Below are 23,693 nucleotides of genomic sequence, written 5' to 3'. Positions count from 1 at the left end.
AGGACAACAATCAGTCGTATATTGCACAAATCTGGCCTTTATGGAAGAGTGGCAAGAAGAAAGCCATTTCTTAAAGATATCCATAAAAAGTGTCGTTTAAAGTTTGCCACAAGCCACCTGGGAGACACACCAAACATGTGGAAGAAGGTGCTCTGGTCAGATGAAACCAAAATTGAACTTTTTGGCAACAATGCAAAACGTTATGTTTGGCGTAAAAGCAACACAGCTCATCACCCTGAACACACCATGCCCACTGTCAAACATGGTGGTGGCAGCATCATGGTTTGGGCCTGCTTTTCTTCAGCAGGGACAGGGAAGATGGTTAAAATTGATGGGAAGATGGATGGAGCCAAATACAGGACCATTCTGGAAGAAAACCTGATGGAGTCTGCAAAAGACCTGAGACTGGGACAGAGATTTGTCTTCCAACAAGACAATGATCCAAAACATAAAGCAAAATCTACAATGGAATGGTTCAAAAATAAACATATCCAGGTGTTAAAATGGCCAAGTCAAAGTCCAGACCTGAATCCAATCGAGAATCTGTGGAAAGAACTGAAAACTGCTGTTCACAAATGCTCTCCATCCAACCTCACTGAGCTCGAGCTGTTTTGCAAGGAGGAATGGGAAAAAATGTCAGTCTCTCGATGTGCAAAACTGATAGAGACATACCCCAAGCGACTTACAGCTGTAATCGCAGCAAAAGGTGGCGCTACAAAGTATTAACTTAAGGGGGCTGAATAATTTTGCACGCCCAATTTTTCAGTTTTTGATTTGTTAAAAAAGTTTGAAATATCCAATAAATGTTGTTCCACTTCATGATTGTGTCCCACTTGTTGTTGATTCTTCACAAAAAAATACAGTTTTATATCTTTATGTTTGAAGCCTGAAATGTGGCAAAAGGTCGCAAAGTTCAAGGGGGCCGAATACTTTCGCAAGGCACTGTATCATTTCAAAAACAAAACGTTTATTATTATCGCATACACCCTGACTCTGCGTGCAATGAACGCAAGAGAAGGCACAGTTTCACCTGGTTAATATTGCCTGCTAACCTGGATTTCTTTTAGCTAAATATGAAGGTTTAAAAAATATGTACTTCTGTGTATTGATTTTAAGAAAGGCATTGGTGTTTATGGTTAGGTACACGTTGGAGCAACGGTAGTCCTTTTTCCGCGAATGCGCACTGCCTCGATTATTATTATAATCAACATCGATTATATGCAACGCAGGACACGCTAGATAAACTAGTAATATCATCAACCATGTGTAGTTAACTAGTGATTATGATTGATTAATTGATTGATTGTTTTTTATAAGATACGTTTAGTGCTAGCTAGCAACTTACCTTGGCTTACTGCATTCGCTTAACAGGCAGGCTCCTCGTGGAGTGCAATGAGAGGCAGGTGGTTAGAGCATTGGACTAGTTAACTGTAAGGTTGCAAGATTGAATCCCCGAGCTGACAAGGTAAAAATCTGTCGTTCTGCCCCTGAAAATAAGAAAGTGTTCTTAACTCACTTGCCTAGTTAAATAAAGGTGTAAAAAAAAAAAAAATGGCCAAATCGGTGTTCAAAAATACCGATTTCCGCTCAGCTCTGTTTTGTCATTTTTCAGCACCAGGCCACACGCTCCACATCACATGTATAATGCGTGTGGTGAGGGGATATTTTCTTAACGTGTCATTTATGTATTTATACTTCTCACATTCCACAAGGAGCTTCAGTTTAAACACAGTAAATTGTATTTGGCTGGCGGGGCGGCCGTGCCGGGGGGAAATGTTGATAATTGGTTGAAGTACTCGTCAGACATGGCGTGCTGGTCTCTGTCAGGGATGCCTGGGCCGGACCCTCACCTGTTCATCTTGAGTTAGAGCAGAAGAGAGCGAAAGGGAGCCTGAGAGAAAGGGAGGATTAAGTTACAGAAGTCTAGAACCTAATGTGCTTGTTTGTTCCCTGGACACAGATTAAGTCTAGTCCAGGACTAAAAAATATTTTTAATGGATAATTCTGATAATGATTTAGGATTCGACATAATCTTTGTCCGGGAAACTGGCGCAGCATATCTTAATATCTATATATCCACCCACTACAAAGTACTTAATGAGAGATGGCTACGTCTGCAAGGCCAAGGAAATGCATCAGTCCAAAACAGACATGGCCCTGCCTTTGTTTTAGTCTGTTATTTATTTTGTCCTCACTCACTCACTCACTCACTCACAAACCTCCAACCCAGCGATAAGGGGCCAAAGTGGATTTAATTTATGCTGTCCTGACTATGCGTGGCTCCTCTCCTCTTCTTAGCTATTGGAAGTCTCTTCTCCTTCTGGGGAGAGAGAGAATATGCACGCTCATCGTTACTCAAACTCTTAGGCCCAGTGGAAAATGTGAAACCCTTGTAAACGCCACGTCCTAGATGTTTTATGTATTCCCTCACAAATCAAAATGGTGCTGCTGCCGTGGCGACGAACGTGCGTAAACGCCATGCGTGACAAATGTCGTAGTTGGTGGCTCCAGTAATGGTTTGATGTCTTTGTGAAAATGATTAACGCGGTGATATCGTAAAGGAAAACAGTCAGATTTTATACAATACGTTTTTCCTCAGACTTACATGCTTTACCTAATGAATTACTGTGCAACATCTCAGTATGTATTTCTCTCCCTCTTCCTCACCTCCCCCTGTCCCCTCCTCCCTACCCCTCTATCCCTCTCCCCATCTCACCCCCTCCCCCTCCCTCTCCCTTCCTCCCTCCCTCTCTCCCTCCTTCTCCTTCCCCCTCATCCTTCCACCTCCCTCCTCCTCTCCTTCCCCTCTCCAGCCAGTAACGTGGGGACCCACCGTCGTCAGATCACAGACCTGTTGGACCAGAGCATTCACATCCACTCTCAGTGTTTCATCATCACCGCAGACAACCGCTTCATCCTGCTCTGTGGCTTCTGGGACAAGAGCTTCCGCGTCTATTCCACTGACTCAGGTACAGCCTTTACAAATTTGCTCTACCGAGTTCTATATAGGCAACTGACCAAAGTACAACCTTTATTGTAGAGTGACTTCAGAGTCCTATTCACTCCACTGCCCTTATGCATATGTTCATTAAGACATCGATATAGTAATCTGACCCAGGCACAGTTTTTATACTTATTGCCCCTACAGATTCTTATCTTCTCTGACTCAAAGTACAGCCCTTACAACATAGATCCATATGAGGACTGTGTATATATCACCGACTCAGAATCAGTACTTATTCTAGAATCTAGAGCAACTTCAGTCTCAATATTCACTCCCCTTCACCCCATCAGAGCCCCGTGTTCTCAACTGATTCAGCCTTTACTACACAGCTCCATCTGAGTCCTGTGTGCTTCACTGACTCAGGAACAGCCTTTTTGTATTTTGCTCTACCACAAATCAAATGTATTTATAAAGCCCTTTTTACATCAGCAGATGTCACAAAGTGCTTATACAGAAATCCAGCCTAAAACCCCAAACAGCAAGCAATGCAGATGTAGCAATACACCCCTTCTGAGTGCTCTGTAGTCAACTGAACCAGGCACAGTCGTTCAAATATAGTTCCATCAGAGGCCTGTATTCTCCCCTGACCCGATTACAGCCCTTATTCTAGAGCGTCATTCAGTGTCCTATTAACTTCACCATTCATTTCACAGCCCCTAATCATCGGCCCTTCCACAAGACACCTAATCCATCAGGTACAGCCTTTATAGTAGGTGTAGGTATAGCCCCATTAGAGCCCTGTTTACTGTACTGACCCAGGTACAGCCTTTATATTAGGTGTAGGTATAGCCCCATTAGAGCCCTGTTTACTGTACTGACCCAGGTACATCCTTTATAGTAGGTGTAGGTATAGCCCCATTAGAGCCATGTTTACTGTACTGACCCAGGTACATCCTTTATAGTAGGTGTAGGTATAGCCCCATTAGAGCCCTGTTTACTGCACTGACCCAGATACAGCTTTTATAGTAGGTGTAGGTATAGCCCCATCAGAGCCCTGTTTACTGTACTGACCCAGGTACAGCCTTTATAGTAGGTGTAGGTATAGCCCCATTAGAGCCCTGTTTACTTTACTGACCCAGGTACAGCCTTTATAATAGGCATAGGTATATAAGCATAGGTATAGCCTCGATCCTCCAGCTCCATATGTCCCCGGCTACGTCTCTGTCTCCCGGCTACGTCTCTGTCTCCCGGCTACGACTCTGTCTCCCGGCTACGTCTCTGTCTCAAATCAATCAATCAAATCAAATTTTATTTGTCACATACACATGGTTAGCAGATGTTAATGCGAGTGTAGCGAAATGCTTGTGCTTCTAGTTCCGACAATGCAGTATTAACCAACAAGTAATCTAACTAACAATTCCAAAACTACTGTCTTATACACAGTGTAAGGGGATAAAGAATACAGTGCCTTGCGAAAGTATTCGGCCCCCTTGAACTTTGCGACCTTTTGCCACATTTCAGGCTTCAAACATAAAGATATAAAACTGTATTTTTTTGTGAAGAATCAACAACAAGTGGGACACAATCATGAAGTGGAACGACATTTATTGGATATTTCAAACTTTTTTAACAAATCAAAACTGAAAAATTGGGCGTGCAAAATTATTCAGCCCCCTTAAGTTAATACTTTGTAGCGCCACCTTTTGCTGCGATTACAGCTGTAAGTCGCTTGGGGTATGTCTCTATCAGTTTTGCACATCGAGAGACTGAAATGTTTTCCCATTCCTCCTTGCAAAACAGCTCGAGCTCAGTGAGGTTGGATGGAGAGGAGAGCATTTGTGAACAGCAGTTTTCAGTTCTTTCCACAGATTCTCGATTGGATTCAGGTCTGGACTTTGACTTGGCCATTCTAACACCTGGATATGTTTATTTTTGAACCATTCCATTGTAGATTTTGCTTTATGTTTTGGATCATTGTCTTGTTGGAAGACAAATCTCCGTCCCAGTCTCAGGTCTTTTGCAGACTCCATCAGGTTTTCTTCCAGAATGGTCGTGTATTTGGCTCCATCCATCTTCCCATCAATTTTAACCATCTTCCCTGTCCCTGCTGAAGAAAAGCAGGCCCAAACCATGATGCTGCCACCACCATGTTTGACAGTGGGGATGGTGTGTTCAGCTGTGTTGCTTTTACGCCAAACATAACGTTTTGCATTGTTGCCAAAAAGTTCAATTTTGGTTTCATCTGACCAGAGCACCTTCTTCCACATGTTTGGTGTGTCTCCCAGGTGGCTTGTGGCAAACTTTAAACAACACTTTTTATGGATATCTTTAAGAAATGGCTTTCTTCTTGCCACTCTTCCATAAAGGCCAGGTTTGTGCAATATACGACTGATTGTTGTCCTATGGACAGAGTCTCCCACCTCAGCTGTAGATCTCTGCAGGTCATCCAGTGTGATCATGGGCCTCTTGGCTGCATCTCTGATCAGTCTTCTCCTTGTATGAGCTGAAAGTTTAGAGGGACAGCCAGGTCTTGGAAGATTTGCAGTGGTCTGATACTCCTTCCATTTCAATATTATCGCTTGCACAGTGCTCCTTGGGATGTTTAAAGCTTGGGAAATCTTTTTGTATCCAAATCTGGCTTTAAACTTCTTCACAACAGTATCTCGGACCTGCCTGGTGTGTTCTTCATGATGCTCTCTGCGCTTTTAACGGACCTCTGAGACTATCACAGTGCAGGTGCATTTATACGGAGACTTGATTACACACAGGTGGATTGTATTTATCATCATTAGTCATTTAGGTCAACATTGGATCATACAGAGATCCTCACTGAACTCCTGGAGAGAGTTTGCTGCACTGAAAGTAAAGGGGCTGAATAATTTTGCACGCCCAATTTTTCAGTTTTTGATTTGTTAAAAAAGTTTGAAATATCCAATAAATGTTTTTCCACTTCATGATTGTGTCCCACTTGTTGTTGATTCTTCACAAAAAAATACAGTTTTATATCTTTATGTTTGAAGCCTGAAATGTGGCAAAAGGTCGCAAAGTTCAAGGGGGCCGAATACTTTCGCAAGGCACTGTATGTACATAAGGATATATGAATGAGTGATGGTACAGAGCAGCATAGGCAGGATACAGTAGATGGTATCGAGTACAGTATATACATGAGGTGAGTATGTAAACAAAGTGGCATAGTTAAAGTGGCTAGTGATACATGTATTACATAAGGATGCAGTCGATGATATAGAGTACAGTATATACGTATGCATATGAGATTAATAATGTAGGGTAAGTAACATTATATAAGGTAGCATTGTTTAAAGTGGCTAGTGATATATTTACATCATTTCCCATCAATTCCCATTATTAAAGTGGCTGGAGTTGAGTCAGTGTCAGTGTCAGTGTGTTGGCAGCAGCCACTCAATGTTAGTGGTGGCTGTTTAACAGTCTGATGGCCTTGAGATAGAAGCTGTTTTTCAGTCTCTCGGTCCCAGCTTTGATGCACCTGTACTGACCTCGCCTTCTGGATGATAGCGGGGTGAACAGGCAGTGGCTCGGGTGGTTGATGTCCTTGATGATCTTTATGGCCTTCCTGTAACATCGGGTGGTGTAGGTGTCCTGGAGGGCAGGTAGTTTGCCCCCGGTGATGCTACCACTACCCTCGGAGAGCCTTACGGTTGTGGGCGGAGCAGTTGCCGTACCAGGCGGTGATACAGCCCGCCAGGATGCTCTCGATTGTGCATCTGTAGAAGTTTGTGAGTGCTTTTGGTGACAAACCGAATTTCTTCAGCCTCCTGAGGTTGAAGAGGCGCTGCTGCGCCTTCTTCACGATGCTGTCTGTGTGAGTGGACCAATTCAGTTTGTCTGTGATGTGTATGCCGAGGAACTTAAAACTTGCTTCCCTCTCCACTACTGTTCCATCGATGTGGATAGGTTGGGTGTTCCCTCTGCTGTTTCCTGAAGTCCACAATCATCTCCTTAGTTTTGTTGACGTTGAGTGTGAGGTTATTTTCCTGACACCACACTCCGAGGGCCCTCACCTCCTCCCTGTAGGCCGCCTCGTCGTTGTTGGTAATCAAGCCTACCACTGTTGTGTCGTCCGCAAACTTGATGATTGAGTTGGTGGCGTGCGTGGCCACGCAGTCGTGGGTGAACAGGGAGTACAGGAGAGGGCTCAGAACGCACCCTTGTGGGGCCCCAGTGTTGAGGATCAGCGGGGTGGAGATGTTGTTGCCTACCCTCACCACCTGGGGGCGGCCCGTCAGGTGTCAAGTCCAGTACCCAGTTGCACAGGGCGGGGTCGAGACCCAGGGTCTCGAGCTTGATGACGAGCTTGGAGGGTACTATGGTGTTGAATGCCGATCTATAGTCGATGAACAGCATTCTCACATAGGTATTCCTCTTGTCCAGATGGGTTAGGGCAGTGTGCAGTGTGGTTGAGATTGCATCGTCTGTGGACCTATTTGGGCGTTAAGCAAATTGGAGTGGGTCTTGACTAGTCTCTCAAAGCACTTCATGATGACGGAAGTGAGTGCTACGGGGCGGTAGTCGTTTAGCTCAGTTACCTTAGCTTTCTTGGGAACAGGAACAATGGTGGCCCTCTTGAAGCATGTGGGAACAGCAGACTGGTATAGGGATTGATTGAATATGTCCGTAAACACACCGGCCAGCTGGTCTGCGCATGCTCTGAGGGCGCGGCTGGGGATGCCGTCTGGGCCTGCAGCCTTGCTAGGGTTAACACGTTTAAATGTCTTACTCACCTCGGCTGCTGTGAAGGAGAGTCCGCATGTTTTCGTTGCAGGCCGTGTCAGTGGCACTGTATTGTCCTCAAAGCGGGCAAAAAAGTTATTTAGTCTGCCTGGGAGCAGGACTTCCTGGTCCGTGACTGGGCTGGATTTCTTCTTGTAGTCCGTGATTGACTGTAGACCCTGCCACATGCCTCTTGTGTCTGAGCCGTTGAATTGAGATTCTACTTTGTCTCTGTACTGACGCTTAGCTTGTTTGATAGCCTTGCGGAGGGAATAGCTGCAATGTTTGTATTCGGTCATGTTACCAGTCACCTTGCCCTGATTTAAAAGCAGTGGTTCGCGCTTTCAGTTTCACGCGAATGCTGCCATCAATCCACGGTTTCTGGTTAGGGAATGTTTTAATCGTTGCTATGGGAACAACATCTTCAACGCACGTTCTAATGAACTTGCACACCGAATCAGCGTATTCGTCAATATTGTTATCTGACGCAATACGAAACATGTCCCAGTCCACGTGATGGAAGCAGTCTTGGAGTGTGGAGTCAGCTTGGTCGGACCAGCGTTGGACAGACCTCAGCGCGGGAGCCTCTTGTTTTAGTTTCTGTCTGTAGGCAGGGATCAACAAAATGGAGTCGTGGTCAGCTTTTCCGAAAGGAGGGCGGGGCAGGGCCTTATATGCATCGCGGAAGTTAGAGTAACAATGATCCAAGGTTTTTCCACCCCTGGTTGCGCAATCGATATGCTGATAAAATTTAGGGAGTCTTGTTTTCAGATTAGCTTTGTTAAAATCCCCAGCTACAATGAATGCAGCCTCCGGATAAATGGATTCCAGTTTGCAAAGAGTCAAATAAAGTTTGTTCAGAGCCATCGATGTGTCTGCTTGGGGGGGGATATATACGGCTGTGATTATAATCGAAGAGAATTCTCTTGGTAGATAATGCGGTCTACATTTGATTGTGAGGAATTCTAAATCAGGTGAACAGAAGGATTTGAGTTCCTGTATGTTTCTTTCATCACACCATGTCTCGTTAGCCATAAGGCATACGCCCCCGCCCCTCTTCTTACCAGAAAGATGTTTGTTTCTGTCGGCGCGATGCATGGAGAAACCCGCTGGCTGCACCGCCTCCGATAGCGTCTCTCCAGTGAGCCATGTTTCCGTGAAGCAAAGAACGTTACAGTCTCTGATGTCCCTCTGGAATGCTACCCTTGCTCGGATTTCATCAACCTTGTTGTCAAGAGACTGGACATTGGCGAGAAGAATGCTAGGGAGTGGTGCACGATGTGCCCGTCTCCGGAGTCTGACCAGAAGACCGCCTCGTTTCCCTGTTTTTCGGAGTCGTTTTTTTGGGACACTGCATGGGATCCATTCCGTTGTCCTGGGTGAAAGGCAGAACACAGGTTCCGCGTCGCGAAAAACATATTCTTGGTCGTACTGATGGTGAGTTGACGCTGATCTTCTATTCAGTAGTTCTTCTCGACTGTATGTAATGAAACCTAAGATGACCTGGTGTACTAATGTAAGAAATAACACGTAAAAAAACAAAACACTGCATAGTTTCCTAGGAACGCGAAGCGAGGCGGCCATCTCTGTCGGCTACGTCTCTGTCTCCCGGCTCCGTCTCTGTCTCCCGGCTCCGTCTCTGTCTCCCGGCTCCGTCTCTATATACCCCGGCTCCGTCTCTATATATCCCGGCTCCGTCTCTATGTATCCCGGCTCCGTCTCTATATATCCCGGCTCCGTCTCTATATATCCCGGCTCCGTCTCTATTTATCCCAGCTCCTTCTCTCTGTATCCCGGCTCCGTCTCTATATATCCCTGCTCCGTCTCTATGTATCCCGGCTCCGTCTCTATTTATCCCAGCTCCGTCTCTCTGTATCCCGGCTCCGTCTCTATATATCCCTGCTCCGTCTCTATGTATCCCGGCTCCGTCTCTATGTATCCCGGCTCCGTCTCTATGTATCCCGGCTCCGTCTCTATGTATCCCTGCTCCGTCTCTATATACCCCGGCTTCGTCTCTATATATCCCAGCTCCGTCTCTATATATCCCTGCTCCGTCTCTATATATCCCTGCTCCGTCTCTATATATCCCAGCTCCGTCTCTATATATCCCTGCTCCGTCTCTATATATCCCAGCTCCGTCTCTATATATCCCAGCTCCGTCTCTATTTATCCCAGCTCCGTCTCTATATATCCCTGCTCCGTCTCTATATATCCCTGCTCCGTCTCTATATATCCCAGCTCCGTCTCTATATATCCCTGCTCCGTCTCTATATATCCCTGCTCCATCTCTATATATCCCTGCTCCGTCTCTATATATCCCAGCTCCGTCTCTATATATCCCGGCTCCGTCTCTCTATATCCCGGCTCCGTCTCTATATATCCCAGCTCCGTCTCTATATACCCCGGCTCCGTCTCTATGTATCCCGGCTCCGTCTCTATATATCCCAGCTCCGTCTCTATATATTCTATATATGCCGGCTCCATCTCTATATATCCCGGCTCCGTCTCTATATATTCTATATATCCCGGCTCCATCTCTATATATCCCGGCTCCGTCTCTATATATCCCGGCTCCGTCTCTATATATCCCGGGCTCCATCTCTATATCCCGGCTCCGTCTCTATATGCCCCGGCTCCGTCTCTATATATCCCGGCTCCATCTCTATATACCCCGGCTCCATCTCTATATATCCTGGCTCCGTCTCTATATATCCCTGCTCCGTCTCTATATATCCCGGCTCCATCTCTATATCCCGGCTCCGTCTCTATATATCCTGGCTCCGTCTCTATATATCCCTGCTCCGTCTCTATATATCCCGGCTCCATCTCTATATCCCGGCTCCGTCTCTATATACCCCAGCTCCGTCTCTATATATCCCGGCTCCGTCTCTATATATCCTGGCTCCGTCTCTATATATCCCAGCTCCGTCTCTATATACCCCGGCTCCGTCTCTATATATCCCTGCTCCGTCTCTATATATCCCGGCTCCATCTCTATATCCCGGCTCCGTCTCTATATACCCCAGCTCCGTCTCTATGTATCCCGGCTCCGTCTCTATATATCCCAGCTCCGTCTCTATATACCCCGGCTCCGTCTCTATATATCCTGGCTCCGTCTCTATATATCCTGGCTCCGTCTCTATATATCCTGGCTCCGTCTCTATATACCCCGGCTCCGTCTCTATATTTCCCGGCTCCGTCTCTATATATCCTGGCTCCGTCTCTATATACCCCGGCTCCGTCTCTATATACCCCGGCTCCGTCTCTATTTATCCCGGCTCCGTCTCTATATATCCCGGCTCCGTCTCTATTTATCCCGGCTCCGTCTCTATATATCCCGGCTCCGTCTCTATATATCCCGGCTCCGTCTCTATATATCCCGGCTCCGTCTCTATATATCCCGGCTCCGTCTCTATATATCCCGGCTCCGTCTCTATATTTCCCGGCTCCGTCTCTATATATCCCGGCTCCGTCTCTATATATCCCGGCTCCGTCTCTATATATCCCGGCTCCGTCTCTATATATCCCGGCTCCGTCTCTATATATCCCGGCTCCGTCTCTATATATCCCGGCTCCGTCTCTATATATCCCGGCTCCGTCTCTATATATCCCGGCTCCGTCTCTATATATCCCGGCTCCGTCTCTATATATCCCGGCTCCGTCTCTATATATCCCGGCTCCGTCTCTATATATCCAGGCTCCGTCTCTATATATCCCGGCTCCGTCTCTATATATCCCGGCTCCGTCTCTATATATCCCGGCTCCGTCACTATATATCCCGGCTCCGTCTCTAAATATCCCGGCTCCGTCACTATATATCCCAGCTCTGTCTCTATATATTCTATATATCCCCGCTCCGTCTCTATATATCCCGGCTCCATCTCTATATATTCTATATATCCTGGCTCCGTCTCTATATATCCCGGCTCCATCTCTATATATTCTATATATCCTGGCTCCGTCTCTATATTTCCCGGCTCCGTCTCTATATATCCCGGCTCCGTCTCTATATATCCCGGCTCCATCTCTATATCCCGGCTCCGTCTCTATATCCTGGCTCCGTCTCTATATATCCCAGCTCCGTCTCTATATACCCCGGCTCCGTCTCTATGTATCCCGGCTCCGTCTCTATATATCCCGGCTCCATCTCTATATATTCTATATATCCCTGCTCCATCTCTATATATCCCTGCTCCGTCTCTATATATCCCAGCTCCGTCTCTATATATCCCGGCTCCGTCTCTCTATATCCCGGCTCCGTCTCTATATATCCCAGCTCCGTCTCTATATACCCCGGCTCCGTCTCTATGTATCCCGGCTCCGTCTCTATATATCCCAGCTCCGTCTCTATATATTCTATATATGCCGGCTCCATCTCTATATATCCCGGCTCCGTCTCTATATATTCTATATATCCCGGCTCCATCTCTATATATCCCGGCTCCGTCTCTATATATCCCGGCTCCGTCTCTATATATCCCGGGCTCCATCTCTATATCCCGGCTCCGTCTCTATATGCCCCGGCTCCGTCTCTATATATCCCGGCTCCATCTCTATATACCCCGGCTCCATCTCTATATATCCTGGCTCCGTCTCTATATATCCCTGCTCCGTCTCTATATATCCCGGCTCCATCTCTATATCCCGGCTCCGTCTCTATATATCCTGGCTCCGTCTCTATATATCCCTGCTCCGTCTCTATATATCCCGGCTCCATCTCTATGTCCCGGCTCCGTCTCTATATACCCCAGCTCCGTCTCTATATATCCCGGCTCCGTCTCTATATATCCTGGCTCCGTCTCTATATATCCCAGCTCCGTCTCTATATACCCCGGCTCCGTCTCTATATATCCCTGCTCCGTCTCTATATATCCCGGCTCCATCTCTATATCCCGGCTCCGTCTCTATATACCCCAGCTCCGTCTCTATATATCCCGGCTCCGTCTCTATATATCCTGGCTCCGTCTCTATATACCCCAGCTCCGTCTCTATGTATCCCGGCTCCGTCTCTATATATCCCAGCTCCGTCTCTATATACCCCGGCTCCGTCTCTATATATCCTGGCTCCGTCTCTATATATCCTGGCTCCGTCTCTATATATCCTGGCTCCGTCTCTATATACCCCGGCTCCGTCTCTATATTTCCCGGCTCCGTCTCTATATATCCTGGCTCCGTCTCTATATACCCCGGCTCCGTCTCTATATACCCCGGCTCCGTCTCTATTTATCCCGGCTCCGTCTCTATATATCCCGGCTCCGTCTCTATTTATCCCGGCTCCGTCTCTATATATCCCGGCTCCGTCTCTATATATCCCGGCTCCGTCTCTATATATCCCGGCTCCGTCTCTATATATCCCGGCTCCGTCTCTATATATCCCGGCTCCGTCTCTATATATCCCGGCTCCGTCTCTATATATCCCGGCTCCGTCTCTATATATCCCGGCTCCGTCTCTATATATCCCGGCTCCGTCTCTATATATCCCGGCTCCGTCTCTATATATCCCGGCTCCGTCTCTATATATCCCGGCTCCGTCTCTATATATCCCGGCTCTGTCTCTATATATCCCGGCTCCGTCTCTATATATCCCGGCTCCGTCTCTATATATCCCGGCTCCGTCTCTATATATCCCGGCTCCGTCTCTATATATCCCGGCTCCGTCTCTATATATCCCGGCTCCGTCTCTATATATCCCGGCTCCGTCTCTATATATCCCGGCTCCGTCTCTATATATCCCGGCTCCGTCACTATATATCCCGGCTCCGTCTCTAAATATCCCGGCTCCGTCACTATATATCCCAGCTCCGTCTCTATATATTCTATATATCCCCGCTCCGTCTCTATATATCCCGGCTCCATCTCTATATATTCTATATATCCTGGCTCCGTCTCTATATATCCCGGCTCCATCTCTATATATTCTATATTTCCCGGCTCCGTCTCTATATATCCCGGCTCCGTCTCTATATATCCCGGCTCCATCTCTATATCCCGGCTCCGTCTCTATATCCCGGCTCCGTCTCTATATATCCCAGCTCCGTCTCTATATACCCCGGCTCCGTCTCTATGTATCCCGGCTCCGTCTCTATATATCCCGGCTCCATCTCTATATATTCTATATATCCCTGCTCCATCTCTATATATCCCTGCTCCGTCTCTATATATCCCAGCTCCGTCTCTATATATCCCGGCTCCGTCTCTCTATATCCCGGCTCCGTCTCTATATATCCCAGCTCCGTCTCTATATACCCCGGCTCCGTCTCTATGTATCCCGGCTCCGTCTCTATATATCCCAGCTCCGTCTCTATATATTCTATATATGCCGGCTCCATCTCTATATATCCCGGCTCCGTCTCTATATATTCTATATATCCCGGCTCCATCTCTATATATCCCGGCTCCGTCTCTATATATCCCGGCTCCGTCTCTATATATCCCGGGCTCCATCTCTATATCCCGGCTCCGTCTCTATATGCCCCGGCTCCGTCTCTATATATCCCGGCTCCATCTCTATATACCCCGGCTCCATCTCTATATATCCTGGCTCCGTCTCTATATATCCCTGCTCCGTCTCTATATATCCCGGCTCCATCTCTATATCCCGGCTCCGTCTCTATATATCCTGGCTCCGTCTCTATATATCCCTGCTCCGTCTCTATATATCCCGGCTCCATCTCTATATCCCGGCTCCGTCTCTATATACCCCAGCTCCGTCTCTATATATCCCGGCTCCGTCTCTATATATCCTGGCTCCGTCTCTATATACCCCAGCTCCGTCTCTATGTATCCCGGCTCCGTCTCTATATATCCCAGCTCCGTCTCTATATACCCCGGCTCCGTCTCTATTTATCCCGGCTCCGTCTCTATATATCCCGGCTCCGTCTCTATTTATCCCGGCTCCGTCTCTATATATCCCGGCTCCGTCTCTATATATCCCGGCTCCGTCTCTATATATCCCGGCTCCGTCTCTATATATCCCGGCTCCGTCTCTATATATCCCGGCTCCGTCTCTATATATCCCGGCTCCGTCTCTATATATCCCGGCTCCGTCTCTATATATCCCGGCTCCGTCTCTATATATCCCGGCTCCGTCTCTATATATCCCGGCTCCGTCTCTATATATCCCGGCTCCGTCTCTATATATCCCGGCTCCGTCTCTATATATCCCGGCTCCGTCTCTATATATCCCGGCTCCGTCTCTATATATCCCGGCTCCGTCTCTATATATCCCGGCTCCGTCTCTATATATCCCGGCTCCGTCTCTATATATCCCGGCTCCGTCTCTATATATCCCGGCTCCGTCACTATATATCCCGGCTCCGTCTCTAAATATCCCGGCTCCGTCACTATATATCCCAGCTCCGTCTCTATATATTCTATATATCCCCGCTCCGTCTCTATATATCCCGGCTCCATCTCTATATATTATATATATCCTGGCTCCGTCTCTATATATCCCGGCTCCATCTCTATATATTCTATATTTCCCGGCTCCGTCTCTATATATCCCGGCTCCGTCTCTATATATCCCGGCTCCATCTCTATATCCCGGCTCCGTCTCTATATCCCTGCTCCGTCTCTATATATCCCGGCTCCGTCTCTATATATCCCGGCTCCGTCTCTATATATCCCAGCTCCGTCTCTATATATCCCAGCTCCGTCTCTATGTATCCCGGCTCCGTCTCTATGTATCCCGGCTCCGTCTCTATGTATCCCGGCTCCGTCTCTATATATCCTGGCTCCGTCTCTATATATCCCGGCTCCGTCTCTATATATCCCAGCTCCGTCTCTATATATACCGGCTCCATCTCTATATATCCCAGCTCCGTCTCTATATATCCCGGCTCCGTCTCTATATATCCCGGATACGTCTCTATATATTCCGGCTCCATCTCTTTCCCCCACTTCTCATCTACAACCCCATTCAGAACCACTCTGGAGATCTACAAAAGGCCTGTGATTCAATTTTGAAAGGCAGAAGCTCTCTATCTCCCCATCTCCTGTAAAGGGGGGGGGGGGGAGAGGGTCGGGGAAGAGAGAGACCATTGTGTGTCTGTCTCAGGGGTGTGCGGCCGGAACACAAACACGGTTTTAATCTTACACGCGTTCAACAGCTGCTGTCCCGCTCCCCGTCGCCCCCCCAGGTTAAAGAATAGGACTGATTTGATCAATTTACAACACTTGATTTGGAAACAGCGACACTCTCCTCCCTCCCCACCTTGCTCATAGTGCCCTGTTGATTGAATGTAATCTGAAATTGAAGTGGGTGGGGGTGTATTTAAAGGGATAGTTCGCCCAAATTACATATTGGTGTCCTTACCCTGAAAACGGTCTATGGACAAGGTATAACACCATTCCATACTTATGTATTAGCATTTGTGGCACAAATACCATTCATCCATGGGACTGATATTAGCATTGTTTCGCCTCATGTTCAAATCATCTGCAAGTGACTTTGTTGAGCTTCACAATCAATTTGAGAATTTTTGAGATACTTAAAACCTGTAACACCCACGTCACGTTACCCACATACCCACTTAGAATGAAGTCTTAGATTTGGCATAGTTCCTGCACTGTGCAGAAATGAATCCATAATTAGGAATCTATAATTATTTTCTAGTGTATATATGAACTGTCAGACATTTTTAATATTACATAGCTATGATGTCTTGGTTAACCTGTGTCTGTAAGAAGCTGAGCCAGACTGCACACGTGGACACACGCACAATTATCCCTCTCTTTATCCAGATAAAAGGTCATTATGAAACAGACAGTGAAGCTGACACCCAGACAGCAATGCACCCTGGGTTACAGAACAGCGAAGTGTGTCTGCAATACTAGATAAATATTCACTGACTGACTGTAGAGGTCACAGTATGACGAGGGTACGGCCTGTTAGACAGCCGTGGTGCTGTTACTATGGGCCTGCAATCTGACAGCAATTACACACGTACACACACAAACACCAAGAGAAAATATTTACACTTCTTTGAACATCAGTGTGAGGCTGTGAGCTCATCTGGAAGGTGTACAGTAGTTAAGACAGCAGGCACATGCAGGTATATTAATGGTTCAGAGAGTGTTTTTTTACTCCAACAGACACATGCAACAACTAGGTATATTAATGTTTCAGAGAGTGTGTTTTTACTCCAGCAGACACATGCAGGTATATTAGTGTTTCAGAGAGTGTGTTTTTACTCCAACAGACACATGCAACAACTAGGTATATTAATGTTTCAGAGAGTGTGTTTTTACTCCAGCAGACACATGCAGGTATATTAATGTTTCAGAGTGTGTTTTTACTCCAGCAGACACATGCAGGTATATTAATGTTTCAGAGAGTGTGTTTTTACTCCAGCAGACACATGCAGGTATATTAATGGTTCAGAGAGTGTGTTTTTACTCCAGCAGACACATGCAGGTATATTAATGTTTCAGAGTGTGTTTTTACTCCAGCAGACACATGCAACAACTAGGTATATTAATGGTTCAGAGAGTGTGTTTTTACTCCAGCAGACACATGCAACAACTAGGTATATTAATGGTTCAGAGAGTGGGTTTTTACTCCAGCAGACACATGCAGGTATATTAATGTTTCAGAGAGTGTGTTTTTACTCCATCAGGCACATGCAGGTATATTAATGGTTCAGAGAGTGTGTTTTTACTCCAGCAGACACATGCAGGTATATTAATGGTTCAGAGAGTGTGTTTTTACTCCATCAGACACATGCAGGTATATTAATGGTTCAGAGAGTTTGTTTTTACTCCATCAGGCACATGCAGGTATATTAATGGTTCAGAGAGTGTTTTTACTCCAGCAGACACATGCAGGTATATTAATGGTTCAGAGAGTGTGTTTTTACTCCAGCAGACGCATGCAGGTATATTAATGGTTCAGAGAGTGTGTTTTTACTCCAGCAGACACATGCAGGTATATTAATGGTTCAGAGAGTGTTTTTACTCCAGCAGACACATGCAGGTATATTAATGGTTCAGAGAGTGTGTTTTTACTCCAACAGACACATGCAGGTATATTAATGGTTCAGAGAGTGTGTTTTTACTCCAGCAGACACATGCAGGTATATTAATGTTTCAGAGTGTGTTTTTACTCCATCAGACACATGCAGGTATATTAATGGTTCAGAGAGTGTTTTTTTACTCCAGCAGACACATGCAGGTATATTAATGGTTCAGAGAGTGTGTTTTTACTCCAGCAGACACATGCAGGTATATTAATGTTTCAGAGTGTGTTTTTACTCCAACAGACACATGCAGGTATATTAATGTTTCAGAGAGTGTGTTTTTACTCCAGCAGACACATGCAGGTATATTAATGTTTCAGAGAGTGTGTTTTTACTCCAGCAGACACATGCAGGTATATTAATGGTTCAGAGAGTGTTTTTACTCCAGCAGACACATGCAGGTATATTAATGGTTCAGAGAGTGTGTTTTTACTCCAACAGACACATGCAGGTATATTAATGGTTCAGAGAGTGTGTTTTTTCTCCAACAGACACATGCAGGTATATTAATGGTTCAGAGAGTGTGTTTTTTCTCCAACAGACACATGCAGGTATATTAATGGTTCAGAGAGTGTGTTTTTTCTCCAACAGACACATGCAGGTATATTAATGGTTCAGAGAGTGTGTTTTTTCTCCAACAGACACATGCAGGTATATTAATGGTTCAGAGAGTGTGTTTTTACTCCAACAGGCACATGCAACAACTAGGTATATTAATGGTTCAGAGAGTGTTTTTTTACTCCAACAGACACATGCAGGTATATTAATGGTTCAGAGAGTGTGTTTTTACTCCAACAGGCACATGCAACAACTAGGTATATTAATGGTTCAGAGAGTGTGTTTTTACTCCAACAGGCACATGCAACAACTAGGTATATTAATGGTTCAGAGAGTGTGTTTTTACTCCAACAGACACATGCAGGTATATTAATGGTTCAGAGAGTGTGTTTTTACTCCAACAGGCACATGCAACAACTAGGTATATTAATGGTTCAGAGAGTGTGTTTTTACTCCAACAGACACATGCAGGTATATTAATGGTTCAGAGATTGTGTTTTTTCTCCAACAGACACATGCAGGTATATTAATGGTTCAGAGAGTGTTTTTACTCCAACAGACGACACATGCAGGTATATTAATGGTTCAGAGAGTGTTTTTTCTCCAACAGACACATGCAGGTATATTAATGGTTCAGAGAGTGTGTTTTTACTCCAGCAGACACATGCAACAACTAGGTATATTAATGGTTCAGAGAGTGTGTTTTTACTCCAACAGACACATGCAGGTATATTAATGGTTCAGAGAGTGTGTTTTTACTCCAACAGACACATGCAGGTATATTAATGGTTCAGAGTGTGTTTTTACTCCAGCAGACACATGCAGGTATATTAATGGTTCAGAGAGTGTGTTTTTACTCCAACAGACACATGCAGGTATATTAATGGTTCAGAGAGTGGGTTTTTTCTCCAACAGACACATGCAGGTATATTAATGGTTCAGAGAGTGGGTTTTTACTCCAACAGACACATGCAGGTATATTAATGGTTCAGAGAGTGTGTTTTTACTCCAGCAGACACATGCAGGTATATTAATGGTTCAGAGAGTATGTTTTTACTCCAACAGACACATGCAGGTATATTAATGGTTCAGAGTGTGTTTTTACTCCAACAGACACATGCAGGTATATTAATGGTTCAGAGAGTATGTTTTTACTCCAACAGACACATGCAGGTATATTAATGGTTCAGAGTGTGTTTTTACTCCAACAGACACATGCAGGTATATTAACGGTTCAGAGTGTGTTTTTACTCCAACAGACACATGCAGGTATATTAATGGTTCAGAGAGTGTGTTTTTACTCCAACAGACACATGCAGGTATATTAATGGTTCAGAGAGTGGGTTTTTTCTCCAACAGACACATGCAGGTATATTAATGGTTCAGAGAGTGGGTTTTTTCTCCATCAGACACATGCAGGTATATTAATGGTTCAGAGAGTGTTTTTACTCCAGCAGACACATGCAGGTATATTAATGGTTCAGAGAGTGTGTTTTTACTCCAGCAGACACATGCAGGTATATTAATGGTTCAGAGAGTGTGTTTTTACTCCAGCAGACACATGCAGGTATATTAATGGTTCAGAGAGTGTTTTTTTGCTCAGCACATTTGTTTGCAAGTAGATGGTCTATATGATGGAATATTGAGACATTCTATGTTAATGACAGTTTTATACATGTTATTTTAGAATGTTTGCCATTAGTGTTGTTGCTGTAATACTACTGTAAATTGTGTAGCTTGCATGTCAAGTGACAAATACAGTACATCAAGTACAGTAAAATAAATTGCTACTGTATTTTAATATTTCATAACTTAGAATAAAAATCAGGGCTGTGGCTCATATGGTGTGTGTGTTTCCAGGGAAGCTGACCCAGATAGTGTTTGGTCACCGTGACGTGGTGACGTGTCTGGCCAGGTCTGAGTCGTACATCGGAGGGGACTGCTACGTCCTATCAGGCTCCAGAGACGCCACGTTACTGCTCTGGTACTGGAATGGAAAACACAGCAGCATCGGAGAGAACCCCGGAAGTGAGTACACTCCTTATGCTAGGGTTGGAAATCCTACAGTAACATGAAGAGTGAGTCTGCGTTTACACAGGCAGCCCAATTCTGATTTTTTTTCTCTTACTAATTGGTCTTTTGACCAATCAGATCAGCTCTTTTACCAATAATTGGGAAAACAGTCAGAATAGGGCTGCCTGTGTAAAGTACCACACTGTAGCCCAGAACCCTCTCTCTCAGAGACAGGTCTGACTGTATTTACGGCCCCAGTCTGTAAAGTAACAATTTGTTTCATCTGACCACACGACGTCTCCTAGACACAGATTGGATTTTAGGGAACTGACTGTGGTCAAGAAATTGGCTCTCTCTCTATAGTGTGTGTGTTGTGTGTTGTGTGTGTGTGTGTGTGTGTGAAAGTGATAGTCCGAGGACCACTTAGAGACGGTAAATGTGACGTTGGGGTCACTAGTCACATGAAAGCCCACCACCTTCCATCTGATGCGGGGTTAGAACAGTCATGAGAAGTGCAAAACGTTACCGTTGGGGGCCGCCCCTTACAGCCCTTACTCTTACCGTGACATATGACACGGACCGTGATGATCAAAGGACTAAACACAGCACAGAGCAGTGAGAGTCACTGCCTCCATGGTACTAATTTGGCTGGCTTTAGTGACCCTTACATCCCGTTAAGTGCTCTGCTACAAATGGACTGCAATTTATGACAAATTGTGATTTGGTTAATAAGATGCATCGGTTGTTGATCTGGAACACGGAACGTTAGATGACAGCGTGTCACTGACCTCATCTGGTGTTTTGGATGTGGATGTCGCAGTCTTTCCCACCACGAGTGGAATTTACCAAGACGTGTTTCTAAAACTAAAATGAACCAAAAGTGTGGTACAGGACTACGGGGAAGGTGGGCATGTTGCTTAAGTTACAAAATACAGACTTTTGATTTTGGCTGCTATTTTACAGATTTGGCTGCTATTTTACAGATTTTGGCTGCTATTTTATAGATTTGGCTCCTATTTCATAGATTTAGCTGCTATTTTACAGATTTGACTGCTATTTTACAGATTTTGGCTGCTTTTCACAGATTTTGGCTGCTATTTTACAGATTTGGCTGCTATTTTACAGATTTTGGCTGCTTTTCACAGATTTTGGCTGCTATTTTACAGATTTGGCTCCTATTTTACAGATTTGGCTGCTATTTTACAGATTTGGCTGCTATTTTACAGATTTGACTGCTATTTTACAGATTTGGCTGCTATTTTACAGATTTGGCTGCTATTTACAGATTTGGCTGCTATTTTACAGATTTGGCTGCTATTTTACAGATTTTGGCTGCTATTTTACAGATTTGGCTGCTATTTACAGATTTGGCTGCTATTTTACAGATTTGGCTGCTATTTTACAGATTTTGACTGCTATTTACAGATTTGACTGCTATTTTACAGATTTGGCTGCTATTTTACAGATTTTGGCTGCTATTTTACAGATTTTGGCTGCTATTTACAGATTTGGCTGCTATTTTACAGATTTGGCTGCTATTTACAGATTTGGCTGCTATTTTACAGATTTTGGCTGCTATTTTACAGATTTGGCTGCTATTTTACAGATTTTGGCTGCTATTTTACAGATTTTGGCTGCTATTTACAGATTTGGCTGCTATTTTACAGATTTGGCTGCTATTTTACAGATTTGGCTGCTATTTACAGATTTGGCAGCTATTTTACAGATTTGGCTGCTATTTTACAGATTTGGCTGCTATTTTACAGATTTGGCTGCTATTTTACAGATTTTGGCTGCTATTTACAGATTTGGCTGCTATTTTACAGATTTGGCTGCTATTTACAGATTTGGCTGCTATTTTAAAGATTTGGCTGCTATTTTACAGATTTGGCTGCTATTTTACAGATTTGGCTTCTATTTTACAGATTTGGCTGCTATTTTACAGATTTGGCTGCTATTTTACAGATTTGGCTGCTATTTTACAGATTTTGGCTGCTATTTTACAGATTTTGGCTGCTATTTACAGATTTGGCTGCTATTTTACAGATTTGGCTGCTATTTGGTGATTTAGCAGTCGAGGTATTCCTTGTTTCCGAGGTGTAAATTACCATTGGGCCGCATATTCGGTTAATTCTAAATGATATAAATAATTAGATGTATTATTTCTTCACACATGGATGATTACATCACTCTGAGGACAATCAGTAGAAATGTACATTTCATTAATAAAACATGCATACTGTGGGCTGTGTTAATTTATACCAAATAGATCAAGCAAGAAAAGATGATTACATTCTACATACATTAAATGATGTGTGTTCCTTATGAATCCCCAATTCCACATCGGCTACGCATGACTTTAAGGTTGGCAGATTTGATTGAATGCGGCAGTTGGTATAGGTCTAGGTTATCTGTGTCGATATGTAGGTTGTTCTTCTCCTGCCTCAGGCAGTGCCAGTTTGCATGGTGTACAGTCTAATAGTGAATCTAGCGTGTGTGTTTGTATAAAGTGTGTGTGTGTGTATAGAGCCTTCAGAAAGTATTCATACCCATTGACTTATTCCACCTTTTGTTGTGTTACAGCCTGAATTCAAAATGGTTTAAATATATCTATTTTTCTCTTGCCCATCTACACTCAATACCCCATAATGACAAATAGAAAACACGATTTTAGAAATGTTACCAAAGTTATTGAAAATGAAATACAGAAATATCTCATTTACATAAGTATTCACACTCCTGAGTCAATACTTTGTAGAAGCTGTCTTTCTGGGTACGTCTCTAAGAGCTTTCCACACCTGGATTGCACAACACTTGCCCATTTATTATTTTCAAAATTCTTCAAGCTCTTGTCAAGTTGGTTGTTGATCATTGCTAGACAACCATTTTCAGGTCTTGCCATAGATTTTCAAGTAGATATAAGTCAAAACTGTATCTCGGCCACTCAAGAAAATTCAATGTCGTCTTGGTAAGCAACTCCAGTGTTTATTTGGACTTGTGTTTTAGGTTGTTGTCCTGCTGAAAGGTGAATTCATCTCCCGGTGTCTGGTGGAAAGCAAACAACCAGGTTTTTCTCTAGGATTTTGCCTGTGCTTAGCTGCATTGCGTTTATTTTCTATCCTGAAAAACTCTCCAGTCCTTAACGATTACAAGCATACCCATAACATAATGCAGCCACTAATATGCTGGAAAATATGGAGAGTGGTACTCAGTAATATGTTTGGGGCAAATCCATTACAACACTTTGTATTCAAGTTAATTGCTTTGTCACATTTTTTGCAGTATTACCTTAGTGCCTTGTTGCAAACAGGATGGATATTTTGGAGAATTTGTATTCTGTACAGGCATCCTTATTTTCCCTCTGTCAATTAGGCAAATTATTGTGAAGTAACTACAATGGGGCGGCAGGG

The 23,693-nt window shown here is 44.5% G+C and overlaps 1 protein-coding gene across 7 annotated transcripts in view; it reads left to right on the top strand.

Annotated features, from left to right (window-relative positions):
• Positions 1-23,693, top strand: part of LOC110497375 (lipopolysaccharide-responsive and beige-like anchor protein) — a 328,302-nt gene that overhangs the window by 287,497 nt on the left and 17,112 nt on the right. For all 7 annotated transcript variants that reach the window (XM_036954299.1, XM_036954302.1, XM_036954301.1 and 4 more), the window contains 2 exons: positions 2,814-2,969; positions 20,131-20,298. In XM_036954299.1, coding sequence (XP_036810194.1) covers positions 2,814-2,969; positions 20,131-20,298 — 324 coding nt within the window. The remainder of the gene's footprint in view (positions 1-2,813; positions 2,970-20,130; positions 20,299-23,693) is intronic.

The sequence above is a fragment of the Oncorhynchus mykiss genome, chromosome 19 (genome assembly GCF_013265735.2).
Source record: "Oncorhynchus mykiss isolate Arlee chromosome 19, USDA_OmykA_1.1, whole genome shotgun sequence".
In the NCBI taxonomy this organism is placed as follows: Eukaryota; Metazoa; Chordata; class Actinopteri; order Salmoniformes; family Salmonidae; genus Oncorhynchus; species Oncorhynchus mykiss.
This window is presented reverse-complemented; position numbering and strand designations above follow the sequence as displayed.